The sequence below is a fragment of the Elaeis guineensis genome, chromosome 2 (genome assembly GCF_000442705.2).
Source record: "Elaeis guineensis isolate ETL-2024a chromosome 2, EG11, whole genome shotgun sequence".
Taxonomy (NCBI): Eukaryota; Viridiplantae; Streptophyta; class Magnoliopsida; order Arecales; family Arecaceae; genus Elaeis; species Elaeis guineensis.
In genome coordinates, this window is record NC_025994.2 from 82,541,642 (window position 1) to 82,559,163 (window position 17,522).

Below are 17,522 nucleotides of genomic sequence, written 5' to 3' on the forward strand. Positions count from 1 at the left end.
TCCTACAGAATTTTCAGCTCGTTTCCATAAAAACATTTAATAGACACTAAACAATTTAAACATCCAAATGGCATACAATAAAACATAGACAATCTTTCACTATTATGATCAAGAATAAAAATTATGAAAATTATATTTTACTTTAAATGATAATTAAAAGATAGGTTACTGATGTGGATGTTTATTTTACGATCATATTTGATTCAAAAAAATTGAAAGATAGATTCAACCCACTTCTACGTCTAGACTTTGGACATGAGAACACGAGTCCCACGATATGAAATTCTCATACAAGACAAAAAGTAAATCACACCTAACAAATCTTTGAACTAGTAGTCTCAATTTAAAAGTCAAGCCCAAATCAAGTCAAGTTGGAATCATATTTGAAACTTTTTTTTTATTTTTATTATATATTTTCATATTTCTTTAGTACAAAATCTGAAGTTAGACATGTAATTTGATTGGTTGGATTAGGTTGCTGTACTTACATCTGCTGAGTGTGAACTAACTTTATTGGCTAAAACGGAATCCAATCACAGTCTAACAAGTTAAATCAAAAAATGAATTTAGTTAAGTCGGATTAGATTAGTCAAGCAATGGTAACTCAAATGATTCACAAAGAAAATCTATTTTTCAATGTATGCCTAACATATAAAATGCCTAGGTTTTATCTTAGAATTTCACTCAAGTAAAGTCGCATAGGAGTCAGATTTAAATTTATTTTGTTATTTTGCCTATTTGCATATTTTATCTTTTTTATCTTTATTCATTTTCATGTAGTGAGTTTGCGTGGACTTAATTTTCCTTTTTAATTAGTGTTTTGGAACTTTCATGATCATCCTATAATACTCATTAACTAACTATTCTTATTTTTATCGTTTCTCAATCTTAATTTATAAAATTATTTTTTGTTAGAATATGATATTATCAAATTCATGCATATTCAAAGCCTTCATATATTTTTCTAAATTTATTTCAACTACAGAATAGTTCTCTCTCTTCTTTTTTTTTTTACTTGCATAATCTTTCCTTCCTCTAACTCAAAGATGCACCTGCTCCTACATGGATTTAACTTGGTTGGACTTAAGTTAGGAAAACCAAGCCATCCCAACCAATAAAATACCTAATCTTCACTTGATGATTTGACCTGTTAATTAAAATAATCAACTAAAATAGAAGTTTGGAACCTAAGCCTAGTCCAAATTTTCAAAAAACAAATACAAATTTGATAATGTCGGTTAGGTTTGTTGGATCGTGCTACACCAGATGAACATGAACTTTAGCTTTAGGTAACTAAATTGGAACCATGGTCTAAAATTTTAAATCCAAAAATAATTTGGTCAGGTTGGATTAGATTGGATGAATTGTTATAGATTTTGGCTGTAAAAGCAACTTCAATTTTAAAACTAGTCTATATTTGACTTGTATTTGATCCTTCACTAGGTGGGTTTGTTTGGGAAGTACCTTCTAGATACCCTAGTAACAAATTTTATTTTTTAAAAAGTAACTCATGCAACACTACATGCTCAAAAAGACAATTTTGATGATTAGTTACAATTTATCTAGGGTGATGTTTTTAATTAAACCAAATTTCCTTCAACTATGCTGTTTGTATACTTGATTTTTTTATTGGAATCATTTAATAATAATTCATAGTTTTTCAGAGCTCATATGAATCAATGTATTTTAATATGTTTCAACATGTTGCAAGAAAGAAACAACTAATGCCCAATTAGTAATCATAGTAATATTTGGGTTAGATTTTCTCTTGAAAACTTTTTATTTATCTGTTATTTTTTTTCTATATAACATCTTGATGATTAATGCCTTGACTATTTATATCAACTTGTAAAGATGTACATGAGGCCAAAAGACACAATGATTAAAAGAGCTACAGAGAAACTTTGGCAGACACATTTTTACTCCAGTTATTGTTGAATAGAATATGTGGACCATCATGCCATTATACCACCTTTTAATAATCATGGCTGGTAGCTAATGCTTGAATCATTGAAGAGATTAAATTTGAGTACTATTGAATTGGCGAAGAGTATCTTAATCACTTTGCCATAAATGCTGCAATATTCAATCAAGTTAAATGTCAACTCAAGATGTCTTGCTGCAAAATGAGCAGGTCAATCGAGGTTAGGTTATAGTTGTTATAGAATTAGGCCAAAAAATTTCCCTTTTTAACAAAGGATCGACTCTTTCTTGAGAGCTCTTTCACCTAGATTTCAAGCAGATCCTTGGTTAAAAAGTGACATCATAGATTTTTGATTGTTTCTCAACTCTACCCAGGTTGAGCCAAAATATATGGAAACTTTTCAAACAAGCTAGTTAGTTGACAAGACTCCTCAAGCAAAATTTCATGGCTTGCAAGTTTTCTACGGATGAAATTAACACCAGGGATTTGAGCTAAACCTTTTCTTAATGATTCGAGCAAATTAAATGGTGGAAGTTTTCTTCATTGAAGGAAACATAGTTTGGCTTGCCTAAAATCCAAAGGTCCATCTCCAAGCAATCCAACCAATCCCTATAAATCATTGAACCTAAAAATGCCCATGATGAAGAAGGCTGCTGCTCACTGCAGCGCCATTGAAAGCCCATCTAAATGAAAGTTCAATGACAGAAATAACCATTAAATGTAGATGGATTTAAAAACAAAAATAACAAGCATTCTAAGTTCACCAAATAACTTTTCTTTTCCCAGAAGACAGTAAATTAACTGTTGAATTATTGGCATTGCTGAAAAGGTTTCATGATTTTCTTGTTTAGACTGGTTGCAAACAGAGTGGAGATGCAATGCTCCTGAATTTTTGTTGTAGTGTCATACTCACATTTCAACGCAGCTCCTTTTGGTCTGAATTTTTGTTGTAGTGTCATGCTCACATTTCAACGAAGCTCCTTTTGGCTGCATCTCACTTTCTTCAGATCCATGTTCTGGAAAGAGACCGTCTCCAGGAGCGTTCGTCTCTGAGCTGTTTGGCCTTTTCTCCTCTGCATTTGATGCGATCCATGTTCGTTTTAACCACTGTAGTTGTCTTCTCCATCAAGTAGTTGTATCACAATCACAAAACTTCTCTTTAGGATATCTCCGTTCTAAATATTCTGCTGTAAACATTGTTCTTGCAATAAAATTCTTGGGTGTATTGGTCCAGAAAAGAAATAGGAGTTTTTCTCTTCCTCTGCCCCACGCCAAGAGGCTATGCTTTCTTAATATCTTTCCACCCTGGTTGGCTTCTTGGTCTACTGCATGATTTAGAAATATTAGCATGGTGCCTATCTATATGAAAATTTTAAATGAGAATTGAAAGGGATATGGGCCACTAGTATAGAAGTTAAGCAAGTCTCTCTCAGGAAAGACAAAAATAAGCTGGTCCCATCCGGCTAGCTTTTTCACACCAAAAGAATAGCCAATTTTTAGGTCCAAGGTTCTAAACTGGTCACGCAGAACTGCTGCTTGTTTTTTATTCTATTTCATTCTTGTTTCCCTCTTTCCTTGTCCAATCATTTCACTAGGAAATGCAGAACAAGGAAACCAGGCTGGCAGTATACTCTTGACTAAGAAAAGGTCAAAGATTTTAGGTAATCTTAATCAATGAACAAATATCGTACTTCTAATTTCTTCCCTACTTTTTTTTTGTTCGAATTTTCAAAAAGGAGACAGTCCCATGCTGGTATCGTAGAAACAAAGAAATTTTGTTCCTCTGTTTTTCCTTTGCTCCCTTTTTTACCTGGTCACAAGAAAACTACCAACCACAGGAATCCGAATTTCCTCTTAGCTTCTATACGACTTCAAAGAGACAAAGTTGCAACCCTTCCACTCTAGTCCAATTTTGTTCAGTGCATACCTCTCTAGTCACTTTTCCCAAAATTATTAAGAATATCATCACAGATCACAGTATCTTATCTGATTCTGTCACAGATTGGGATCATTCATTTTTACTTGAAATGAGCAATTACAATCATATAGAAGAGGAAGACCAAGAAGGATTTTATACACCAAAGGACTCAAACATTAGATCTCCCTCCTTATTTCATCCAGCAATCTAATTATAGTCTCTGTCATCATGAGCTTAATGTCGAAAATTAAGTACAACTTGAAACGAAACGTTGAGCATATTTTTTTAACAATAACCAGTTCATCTCAGTAATGATCATGTGGCGGCGGAGGAGGAGGAGGCGGAGGCGGCGGCGGCGGCGGCGGCGGCGCTATGCACCCATTAGCATCACAATACACAGGCTTGGACAAGAATGCATGGCACTCCTCCTCCGACCTCTGCTTCGGCCAATCCGGTATGCAGTTCTTCTTGTCATCCCTCCTCTTAATCTTAGTGCACTGCTCCGGCACGCCGCAGAAGTAGTTATAAGAGTATGTGAAGTTCTTCAGCCTCGGCAGCGCACAGATGGTCTCCGGAATGAACCCAGAGAGCTTGTTATGAGCCACGTCCAGCTGCTCCAATTTCTTCATGTCTCCGATGCTCTCCGGCAACGGCCCGACGAGGTTGTTGAAGCTGACGTCGAACACCGTGAGCTTGTCCAGCTTCCCGATCTCCGGCGGTATGCAAGACGTGATGCTGCTGTTCATGAGGATGATCTGGTTCAGCGTCTTGGCCATGTTGGCTAAGGTCTTGGGCAGACAGCCGGTAAGTGGGTTGTTGGCCGCGACCAGGACGGAGACGGTGGAGTTGCCGATGTTGTCGGGCAAGGTGAAGCGGAACTGGTTGCTGTTGATGAAGAAGGCGTCGAGGGTGAGGTCGAAGACCTCCGAGGGGACCTCGCCATGGAAGTTGTTGTAACGGATGTCGAGGTACTTGAGGGTAGGGAGACGAAGGGCGACGGAGGGGAAGGGGCCCTCGAGGAGGTTGTTGCTGACGTCGAGCTCGTAGAGGCGCTTCAGCTGGTCGAAGGAGGAAGGGAGGGTGCCCTCGAAGCGGTTGGAGTTGATGTGGAAGAGACCGAGGTCGGTGAGGAGGCCGAGGTCCTCGGGGAGGGTGCCGGCGATCCTGGCATGGTTGAGGTCGATGCCGGCGACGGTCAGCACGTGGGGATCGTCGGGGGCCGGCGCGCAGTAGACGCCGGTGTAGTTGCACACGTATGGGCCGCACCAGTCGAGGGTGAAGTTCTTGGGGTCGGAGGTGATGGCGTGCTTCCAGGCTTGCAGGGCGATGTAGGCCTTCTCTAGTCTCGGGTTTATTGGGGCAAGGGGGGGAGAGGATTGGGAGAGGGAGAAGAGGGGAAGGGAGAGGAGAAAGAAGCCCAAGAGGGCTTGGTGCGGGCTTTGGGTGCTCATTTTGCCATGTACTAACGGAGGCTTTCTCGGGTGAGGGGGGGGTGTGAGGTCGTTTTGTTCCCGTGGAGGGTATAAATAAGGTTTGATTACCTCATAGTTTCACAGCTTTTCTCCTCTTATTGGTCTTTTTTTTTTTTTTGGTGCGGGCCTTTCTGAAAGGTCTTTTTTTTTTTTTTTTTATAGTGGTAAAATTTAGGAATAATATAATGCAAGAGGAAATGGTGGACTATTCTTCTCCTTCACAGTTTTGTAAAAAAATAAGGTGAGAAAACACAGGAAGAAAGGAGAGTCCCGAAGGAATTTTATAGAGAGAACTAGTTGTTTACTTGAGTGTAGGTTGGGCAATTCTTCCTTAAGCTAATCTGATTGCTGGTGATCAGCATATTATACTTCTAGAAGATATTTCTATGCTCTATTTGATGGTTTCATGGGTAATTTTTCTGAATATTTATGTGGAATAGGCAGAGGAATAATGATTCAATTGACAATAAATTGCTAGATTTTCTATTGTGCCTTATTAGGTGGGAGGATTATAATAAATCATGAGTCTTGTTTCAATGTCCATTTCCATTAGCGGGTGGGAAAGGTAGGGTGACTTCTTCTTCACCAAATACACGCTTGAGCTTCCACATTATAAGCTTCCTAACACCTTCTAGGGGGCACGTGAACATTGACAAAATGTTAGTGAAGTTGGTTTCCAGATCATATTGAACCTAATAATTAGTATCCTTACTAGATCCATGACTTGATGCATTAAAAAATAAAATGTGGATTTGCGAATGGTTTTCATTAATTCAACAGAATAACTGAAGCATGAATAGCAAGGGCAATGAGGCTAAAAAGGTTGAACATAAGCCAGGATAACTCTTGGCCGCATTTTGGCAGTGCTTTCCATACTAATATAATTGCGCATGCATTTTGGCACCAAACCATGCTTGTGTCTCGAGTAGGTCTGAATTGTTGAGCTCAATAGCTAGCTTCAGAACGTAAGTAACTCGGAGAGGTTTTCTGAAACATCAGTACACGTCACTCAAATTTCAGAGGCTCATGTCACAAGCTTGCTGCATATTTGTATCCAATGACAGTGAATGACTAGCTTCTCCCACATACCAAGAGTTTGGGCTTGATCTTTAATATTTTGTTTGCAGGGTTCATTAGAATTGATTAGAATGTTGTTTTGATTGAAGTAGACCAGTTTGGGAACAAAGTATTCCTTACCCAATTGAGTTCTTACCCTTTTTTTTTTTTTTTTCTTGATAATAAATCTACTTATTATAATATTAATTCAGCAAATATTTTTAATCTTGGTCCCTTGTTTTTTGGAGGAAGGCCATTTTTATCAACATTGACAATGAAGCTCTGGGATCAAACTAGAGTGGAATGTGATGATACCCAAAGGTTAGGCGATTATGTAATAAAATGATCACATAAACAACATAAGATGTGACTTCTAACAACAACAAAAATGGATAAACTTTGAGGTAATTATCAACGAATATTCAACAACTTTTGATTCCTTCTCTTCACAAATATTGTGAAGCTTCTTGTGGGCCTACACTATCTACTTTCTTATTACATAATCACAATGGGACCCTGCTGTTCAGGGTCCACAAAAGGCAGTTGTCTTTGACTAAGTCTAATGTACTGAATCTTGGCACATTGTCGTTAGGCTGATCTGCCAACAGTATGCAATCTCCTTGATCCAGCCATGCTTATTACTGTTGGTACTCTTCTCATATTTAAATGCTGGTCTCAAAATTCAAACGTTATCCCCACTTTGATGTTCCCTTTGTTCCCATATGTTTCTGAAGACAATCCACGGATGAAAGTTAACCAATAACTGCCACAGATAAATGGCTCACAATTTTATTTGGTTGATAAGAAGCATGATCCAAGTCCAACTTGGTCATGTAGTGCATTTGCAATCTTCGCCAACCTCTGCTAAAATAATGAATGCTTAATGGACCTAATCGAGTTGATTGGAATTTGATCTATACAATGATCTGGCAGAGCTTCTCCTCGAATCAACATTGACCTGAACAATCCTTGGCCATGATATATGCATCTAATGTGACATGAACCAACCAAAAACATCACTACAATCATCTAAGAAGCTTATGATTGGTCATTGCCCTACTGATCAATTAAAATTCTAGATGTAGACACATAAGAGCTACTTTTGTAACCGTCAAAATCTCTTGTAACATAAAAAAACCAGCAGACATATGGGTCTTGTCATTACCAAACACAACATACAGGTGTTATCAGCCATGAAATCCGACGAACTCGCTCAATTCCAATGGAGTGAATGGCAAGCCAGACCATGTGTAGATCATGCGAAATCCTTTATGAGATCGGAATAATTGTGTCTGTTGGTCTGTATTGGTGTCATATGCCGTTGTTTGTGATGATGGACATGTCTAGTGAAAGTGGGTGGGCAATCCCCATCCTTGGTTGGAGGCACTGGGATCTTTCTATTGTTTATGGCAAATATGATGTGTCATGGTGGAAGCTAGTGGGGTTTTTTATTTCTTGATATCTAAGGTACACCAAAGGCTAAGTCAGACGTTTTGGAAGCAAAGAAATTTAAAGCCCACCATATCCCTTTGACACAGTCCTCTGAGCTAATTCTTCTTTTCTGCCCCCCCCCCCCTGTGGAGATGGTGGTTCTACTTTGGAAAAGTCTGACAGCATTTGGTGCCATCTCGACTATAATAAATGTCTATTTGGTTGAGCCTCCTCAATAATTTATCAGGTGTCAGGATTTGAAGTTGTGTCCTTCCAGTCTTTGGTTTATTTTTCTTCTTGTAGCATAGCTCATTGGACTTTTTCTATTTTTCCGAGGAGAAAGCTCATTGAGGACACTTCAGTCTTCCAGAAATTAAGAAAGAGAATCATTAGGTCCTTCATTAGCTGTAGCAAACCAGAACCTTGAACTCTCTTCTCTGACAAGTGCAATTACCAAGAGGGCTATCAACTGATATCATTTGATTTGTTCCAAATTGCAGCCTAATTTTGGTACTTTTCTTTTCTTTGCTGTTGTCATGCTTGCTTTAGTTGAAAGGTTAGTTGGACATTTAGGTCTTATTAGGCAAATTTACCAAGTTTAAACTCAAGGATGTCCCTTTAGAACTGAGAGCAACTGCCACTGGCTTGCCAAGGATGCTAGAATATGTAAATGAACTTGTCATTGGAATTCTATGAGCAGTTTGTAGAATGTGGTATGATGTCATTGAGGAGCTATTGTATGCCATCATTTTTAGTTGATTTGCATTTTTTTATCTCTTTTAAAAAATAAGGTATACCATATAACCTTCACAAAAAAAGGTCTTAGAGGCACAGTTTAGAACGATTAGTGAAGGAATAACTATTGGACATTCGAAAGGGCACCCCTTCTAGAACCCTTTATTTATTAGTAGAGTATAACTTTAATCACGGAAGGAATCACATTGACAGTAGCAGAGATGCACAAACAAACAAAGCTCTGATTTTATCTTTCTTATTTTGCTAGATTGCATTTCTTATTGGGATTATTAGATGTATACAAGGTTTTCTTAAAAGTATCATGATATTGTAATATATGTGTGCAGTGGCTTTCAGGTTTTTAATAGTAGACAAAGGCAAGCAAATGTTAACATTTTTTGACCATGTAAAAGCCTTTTAATAACACTCTGTATGGTAGTTATTAAATGCATTCAAGGTTTTCTTCTCATCCAGTCTGGCAAAAATAGTTATCTATGTATGTACGTACGTATGTGTGTGTGTGTGTGTGTGTGTGTTAGAGAGAGAGAGAGAATATATTTTTTTAGAAGATGTTTATAGAAAGATTTTAGTTAGTAGCTTCATTAGTTGGAGTGATAAAATATAAAATCTTTGATTGTTTTCTTCACCCGAACTAGGATGAGAGAAATCCCAGCTCGGTTAAATTACTATGTTTGATGCATGCAGTGACAATATATTTCGTAATTTTTCTGAATCTATGAAGACTTTGATTAGTACATCAACAAAATTACCAGAGAACTAGGATGGCAGAAATCCCAACTCAATTAAATTATTATGTTTGAAAGAATGAAGATATATTTTGTAATTTTTTTTAAGAATATACTAAGATTGCAACATTACTAAAGCTAGTTTGAACTCTAATTCAAACTCGAATCAAGCTTAAAGCTTGAACGAAGCTTGACAAAATATCCAACCGATTCAGCTTGATCTATGGTTGTTCAGTCGATCAATCAGTTTGGTTTGAAATGACAAATGATCCGGCCTGATTAGACTCAATGAAAAAACAAGCTGAGCTACACCTTGAATTTTTCAGGTGAATTTTATTTTATTTTATTTTTCTAATCAAGTCTGCATTCAAAGAATCTGGATTATAAAAGCTGATATCGATAGCTGCATCTTGTTGTCTTCAGAAACTGAGCCTTCCCCAGGGAACAATATACCAACTGAAATATGCATTAAAGATATAATTAACATTACTCCCACAACTCTCTTTTGGGTTTAGTGAGCTTGACATAGATTTGAATAGAAAAATATGCATCAGTTATATATGCAACCAATAGATGACCAGATTTGCTCCTTTGATAATTTAAGATGGTGTTTTTTATTCAATGAGAGGTCAGGGTGGAAGTATGAGGAAGAAGTGAGATCTTCAGGCAGTAATCTACTTGCCAGCCAGTCCGTAGCTTGGTTGGCCTCACTCCATGTGTGCAAAACTTTGAAGCACTGCAGGGGGTTGCATATGATAAGAACTATTAATTTCAGAAACATTAATCCACTGAATAATTGCAGATTAGACTCCTTCAAGCCAAATGTAAATTAGTGCACTTTTTGATATCTGAACAGCGACCATAACACCTTTCCAACGTACAGTGGGCCATTGGTTGGTACCGCAACGATGAAGACTTGGTGCAGGTGGTCCCGGTTCAAATCTTGGCATAGCTATCTTGTGCAAAAATAAAAAATGCAAAAAAGAAGAAAAGAAAAAAGGCCAAACCTCGGGTATGTCTCCAGTCTGCCCCTCATAAGATCCCGGATTACCGGGAATAAATATAGCAGGGTGGCCCGCCATCACCGTACCTTGGGAAAGGAGCATCCACCAGACCAAAATAGAAGAGTTGATATCGGAAATCCCTCCTCCTTGTAAATAAGGAGTACTGCTTCATGTACTCCTTATTTTTCCAATTTTTTTTAATTTTTTTAAATAATTTTATCTATTTCACACATCTATCGTATAATAAAAAAATATTAGGATATTACTAATTCAGCTCCTCAAATAAGTTTGATTATACCATTTGAACAGAAAAGTACTAAAAATCTCCACCAATTTAAAGAAGCCCCCCACGAAATATTACGATCCGAACCCCGCGGCTCCGCACGAGCACCGACAAATCCCAGCCACCGTCCAAACTTTCTTATTCGGCCACTCCAAGCCGGCAACCGCGCAAGCACCGACGAGGAGGGTTGGAGGTGCCAGAGCCAGAGGAGGAGAGGACATATATAGGAGGGGGGGTTAGTGGTGCTGGAGCCGGAGGAGGGGAGGGGCGGCCGTCGGTGCTCACATGGAGCCGTGGGGGCTCGAGTTCACCGAGACCAGAGGAGGGAATAGGAGGGGACGACGACGGGATGGGACCGCAGAAGAGAGGGAAGGAGGTTGGTGGCATCGGAGCTAGAGGAGGGGAGGGGAGGAGAGGGGGTTTGGTGGTTGCGCGAAGCCGGATGCGGCACGAATGGCGATAGGGCGGGACCGGATTGGTGGCACCGGAGTTGGAAAAGGAGAAGGGCGGTTGTCGGTGCTCGCACGAAGCCGCAGGAGCTCAGGTTCACCGAAACTGAGGGAGAGAACAGGAGGGGACTGCGGCAGGGTAGGGTCGTAGAGGGGACGGGAGGAGGGTTAGTGGCACCGGAGCTGGGGGATGCGATAGGAGCATGGGGTGGGGGGGGACACAGCGGGAGGAAGGTATGGGAAGGGGGAACAAGAAAAAAGAAAAGAAAGAAAAAAAATATTTAGAGAAGATGAGAAAAAAAAATATTATTATTTTATTATTAATAATAATTTAAAATATTATTTTTTGGATATTAATTTAAAAAAAATATTTGGAAAGGAAAGGAAAAAGAAAAAAGTAAAAAAATAATATTATTAATAAGAATTTAAAGTAGAAGAAAAAATATTAATTTTAAAATAATAATAAAAATATTATTTTTTAAAATATTATTTTAAAAATACTATTAATAATAACAACATATTATTTTTAAAAAAATATTTCAAAAAATTAATAATAAAATATTATTTTTAAATAATAATAAATATATTATTTTTAAAATATTAATTTATTATTAATAATAATTCGAATAATAACAAGAACATAATATTAGAAAAATTATTTTTCTATATCCGATATGAATGGTGGTGGGGCGGGGCCGCGGTGGGGGCGACGTGGATGGCCGTGACTTGGGTCTCACATTGTGGGGGTGGGGGCATCAGGAGAAAGAGACAAGAAGAAAAAAAGAAAAAAAATTGAAGAGAGGGAGAAAAAAAAGAAAAAAATTATTATTTTATTGTTAATAATAATTTGAAGTAAAAAATATATTAATTTTAAAATAATAATAAAAATATTTTTTTAAAATATAATTTAAAAAATAATATTTTTATTATTAATTTAAAAATATTATTTGTATAATCACATATTATTTTTAAAAAATTAATTTTAAAAAAATTAATAATAAAATATTATTTTAAAAATATTATTTTTTAAAATAATAATAAAAATATTATTTTTAAGATATTAATTTATTATTAATAATAATTTGAATAATAATAAAAGTACAGTAATATCTAAAAAATAGAACAACAATATTTGAAAAATTATTTTCATGCATCCGACCTTACGCAATGCGTTGGTCTTCGACTAATTTATGATAAAAATCAAGAGATTGAAATTTTTTCGAATTCAAAACTCTCAAGTAATAAGAAGAAGTAGATAGAAAAGGATTCAAATCTTGGATATGAATAACTCATGCGATGGATTAACTATCCACCATTTCAGTCCACTCAATCGTCTCTTCCCATTCCCATTCCCATTCCCATCCCCACTTAGCCACTCAGCATAACCTGAACGGATGCCAAACTAGGTTTTGTATATGCGTTGGTAGATCATTCATAAAAGAATTTATTGCCCATTTTAACACTGACAACTAATAAAAAAACTAAATCAGCATATACTAAAGATTTCCTATAAATAAATTATGGTAGCAATATATAAGTAACAATTATCATTAATAATAATTTGATGATAATTTAATAATAATTTAATATAAATTTTAATGTCTAAAAATGATATTTTCTATATACTGAATCCTTGCAAACTCAATCGAAATATGAATAAGACCTTAAGTACTCGTAACTAAACTAAAAACAAGTGCATTTTCAAAGAAAGTGTCTATTGTCTATAAATTTTAAATGTAGAATATGTTCTAACAAATTTAGATTGGATTGTATGCCACCATATCTTGTCATAAAATTATTTAAAATTTATTTATTTATTTATTTTTATAACATAGATAAGTTTATATTTTGTTGTGACTAGGTCACTGTAAATTTGGATTTTGAAGGATGTGAGATTTTGCATATATGTAAAATCATGGAAATTTCAACTAATTAAGAGTTTTTTCTTGAACCTCTTTTCTCAAAGGTTAGATTTCTAAAAGAGAAACATCATTAGGACTATTGAAAAGTGACAAAATATGAATGCTTGAGATTAGGATATGTTTATGAAGCTTGGAGTGTACCTTCATTAATTTCAACTAATGAATAATTATGATCATAGAGGAATCATCTTATATTAAGATTAAAAAAAAAAGAAAAAAATCATAGAACCACCTCTCCAAGTTTGGGCATTTTATACTTAGATTCCAAAAATTTTAAAAATATCAATTAAATACAAAAATTCTAAATTCGATGCAATATGGACTAGACGTCCATGTCCATTGCAAAACATAATTATGTAAGGATCACATGATAACTATTTTTTTATAAAATTTTAGAATTGTCTTCCCATCAACTTAGCAAGGGGCTCTTGTTTTGCCAGAAATTGAAAGAAGAGAAGAAAAGTAGCTCTTTGAGATATGTGCAGGTGGATGAATGATTGCATCCTTTGAGATCTATATAGATAGATAAATTACCAAAGATGGAGCACCTTAAGAGATCCATACAAACAGATAAATAATAGAGGATAATATGCTTTAAGATCTATATAGACAGACGAAGAACAAAGGATATGATGTTTTAAGATTTATGTAGGTAGGCATACGAATGATAGTATATAAAACACTTTGGGATCTATATATGCAAATGGATGATAGAGAATTGAGTGCTTCAAGATTTGTATGGGTAGATGGATGATAAAAAATAGAGTACTTTGAGATTCATGCAGATGGATGGATAACAAAAGATAGATGGCTTTAAGATTTATACAAATTGATGGATGATAAAGGATGGAGCATTTTGAAATCTATGTTAATGGATAAATGATAGAGGATTGAGTACTTTGAGATTAGTATAAATTGATGAATGATAGAGGATGAAATACTTTGAGATCTATATAAGTAAATGGATGAAAGAGGATAGAGTGCTTTGATATTTTTGCAAATGAATAGAGGATGGAGTACTTTAAGATTTGTATAGATAAGTGAATGACTAAAGATAGAGTGCTTTAAGATTTATGTAAATAGATGGATGAGAAAGAATATAGTGCTTTAAGATTTTTGTGGACAAATGGATGATAGAGTACTTTGAGATCTATGTAGACGAATTGATCACAAATAAAACACTTCAAGACCTATACGGCAAATGCATCATAGATGGAGCATTTTGTGATATGTGCGGGCAATGGATGATAAAGAATGAAGCACTTTAGGATCTATGTATGTGGATAGATGATTAAGGTCAGGGCACTTTAACATCTATGCTAGAAATGAATGACAAAGGATGGAAAAATTAGGATCATATAGGTTGATGAATAACAGAGAATGAAGTATTTTGATTTTTGTGCACGTAGATGTGATGAATACTTAATTTAGGATATTAGAGACACTAAATATTATAATTATTAATATTATTTTATTAAGAATTTAATGCTATCTAGTCTATTTTGCAGGTAATTGAGAGTTTGGGTTCATACGATTCAATTTAGACTCAAATTGGTTCAGATTTGAGCGAACCAAGTAATCAGCTCTTATTTCAGTGTGAACGCAACTTAAAGATCAAGGGTCAAGAAGCAACCTCTCCAATCAAAGGCCTAAATTAAAAGATAAATAGAACTAAGTGTAAACACGACTTATTGATCAATGGAGAAGAATCAATATGAAGATCTAAGGGTCCTTATTCACACTCCCATCTCTCTTTTCATGAAATCCTAGCCTCTTCACTCTATAAATAGAACCCTAAGGCCTCCCTCTTTTTTCAATCAAGCCAACGCCTAAGTTCTCTTCAAGCTTTTCTCTTTCTCTCTCCCTCTTTCTCTTCTTCATAAGTCTAGGGGAGGTACTAACCCTAGTACAACAAATTCTTCCATAAATTCTTTTTCCACATCCCATAAAATCTAAGAGAGGTTCTAATCCTAGTGCCACTATCCTTTCTCTATTACATATCCGCTTCCATCAATTTTTTCCTTGGAGTTTCTGTACCAAGCTTTCCAGCCATTCTGTTACTGTCGGCACAGAGAAAGATGAAGGATTCAAGGAGACACATCCACCATCGGACGCAGCAAGAAGATCAACTTGGTTTAGTTATCTTGTATCGTAATTTTATTTTTTTTCTTTATGTATACTTTTTTATTAGATTAATGAAAGGTAATTTTATTTTTCATGCTTCTTTTCTTTCTTAATTTTTTTTATGATTTATTATTTTTTTTATATTTTCAAAATAATCAACTAAGATCTCTGCAAATACGATCCCGACTCACCCTATCTACATAGTAGTGAGTAGGGTTAATTTTGGTATGCTACGACAAGCATCAAATTTTGTCGTCGTTGCTGGAGATTTTGACGCGATTGTTTTGAAAAAAAAAATTTAAAATCAAAAAAAAATATAAAATAAAAAAAATATTTTACTACTTTCTAGATTTTTATTTCTTACTTTAGATTGCTTGATTGCCTTTTATGTATTTTTTTCAAAATTTTTGTCTCATATTACTCTTCGTATATGGTAGATTTACTATTTTATATTTAGATTTCTTTATTTGTATGTATAGAAATATTTTCTACTTCCTATAAACTAGCAATTTACTACTTTCTATAGATTAAAATAATTTACTATTTTATATAATTAGAGATTTCCTACTTCATAAGTAGATTAGATTCTTAGCCTTTTATTTAGATTACGTAGTTACCTTTTATTCTTAACTGTGAGATTATCTTACTTGCATAGTTAAGTAGTTACCTTATTTATTATTGCCTATTATTCCTAGTGATTTACTGCTTTCTATAGCTTAGAATAATTTATTATCCTAAAAATAGATTTGATTTATTGCTTTATTTGTAGAATACCTACTTGCCTTTTAATCTTAATATGATTTACTTTTTATTTAGTTAGATTCACTTGATCTTCTAATATCTAATTAACCTAATTTAAAAACTCACTTTTTATTTCTTCTTGCTAAAAGATAACATAATATAAAAGGAATACAATGATAATACATAACACTTGACTAATATAAATAAATCAATTAAATTTTAAAATTTACTTAACATGTTTGGACATCTTTTCCTTTTGCATTTCATATTTTCATAAAAAAAAATCTTAAGGGCAAAACTCTAATCAACATAATGTGGGAATTTCATCATCCTTCTTTGTCCCACAAATCACCATCTTGCAATTACATTAACCTAAACTTCTAATTTAAAATCGATTAGATGTTGATCCTTAAGAATCCTTGAGCTCAGTAGGACAAAGAACCCTAAAAGTTAGATCGGATTCAGGTTAGTCAGTTTAACTGATGTTTAGAAAAGTAGTTTAAAGATTACGTTCTGAAGGAAGGTGGTTCATTAATTGGTTCCGTTCGCTAATCTGGCCAACACAGTTGGTGTCTAAGAAAAGCAACAGGGGGACCCCACCAACCTTATACTTATCTGGCCAGTTGAGCAGCTAGTCTGCTACTTGGAGTGCTTGAAGGTGATCTTGACAGTTAGAAGCTGTCTAGATCTAGGATAACCATAGATAGGATTGATTGAACCACTTGATTGTTGACTAAAAATATCAAATCTAATTAATTCTTCTATATCTTCTTAGCATTAGAACTCCTTAGATTCTCTTCTTTAGAATTCTTTTCCCTCTTTCTACTCTCCTCTTCTCTTTCAAAAAAAAAAAACTTGTTGAAATTAAAACTTGGTGAGATTTTTTGGGTGCATGCTAGGACGCCGATCATTACAATCTAATTTACACCCATTAGACCTAGAGCTAGAAAAAATAATTCGAATAAACCAAATCAAAATCATGGATCCAAAATAAGAGACAGACCCACCACGACAATTGAGAGAGTATTTTACTCTCTCATCTTATACTTACTCGTCATGTATCCAGACTCCTCCTGTAGAGGCAGCACAATACGAAATCAAGTCCAGCATTATTCAAATACTTCCATCATTCTATGGACTGACGAATGAGGATCCGTATAAATATTTGGATGAATTTCTTGAGATATGCTCCACAGTAAAAATCCAAAACTTCTTCGATGATGCCCTTGGGTTGAAACTGTTTTCTTTTTTACTTAAGAATAAAGCCAAGCATTGGTTAAACTTCCTATATTTCATAATCATTTCAACTTGAGACCATCTTCAGAAAGAATTCCTCAAGAAATACTTTCTAATTGAAAAAATGAATCAAATTAGAAAAGCCATCACTAGTTTTTCTCAATTGGATGGTGAACTTTTTCATGAGACATAAAAAAGGTTAAGAGATCTTATTCGTAAATGCCTCCACCATACTGTCCTCAAATGGCAACTTGTTCAGTGTTTCTACGATGGTCTATCAGAGAAACATCGATAAATGATCGATGCATCATGTGATAGGACATTCATGCTAAAGAGTGAGGACGAGGCTTGATAGCTCTTTGAAACACTTAGTAAAAACTCCCTACATCACATATCTGCTACCTCTAGAGAACAACCCATATCTCAAACGAAAAAAGATGGAATCTATCAGATTGAAAATGTTATGGATATCCACAGTAAG

General features: G+C 35.2%; 1 protein-coding gene and 1 non-coding gene across 2 annotated transcripts; both read right to left on the minus strand.

The window, feature by feature from the left end:
- Positions 1 to 3,914: 3,914 nt before the first annotated feature.
- Positions 3,915 to 5,337, minus strand: LOC105057424 (leucine-rich repeat extensin-like protein 6). The gene has a single exon (XM_010940033.4). It carries the CDS (start codon positions 5,291 to 5,293, stop codon positions 4,148 to 4,150), a length of 1,146 nt encoding a protein of 381 aa, XP_010938335.2. The 5' UTR covers positions 5,294 to 5,337; the 3' UTR covers positions 3,915 to 4,147.
- An 11,835-nt stretch (positions 5,338 to 17,172) lies between these two features.
- LOC140855949 (small nucleolar RNA R71) lies at positions 17,173 to 17,278 on the minus strand. Its single transcript, XR_012139391.1, has one exon. It is a non-coding gene; the product is annotated as a small nucleolar RNA R71 (small nucleolar RNA).
- Positions 17,279 to 17,522: the final 244 nt, after the last annotated feature.

Coding starts and splice junctions, on each gene's coding strand:
- LOC105057424 (XM_010940033.4), bottom strand. CDS start 5,293: ATGAGCACCCAAAGCCCGCACCAAGCCCTCTTGGGCTTCTTTCTCCTC.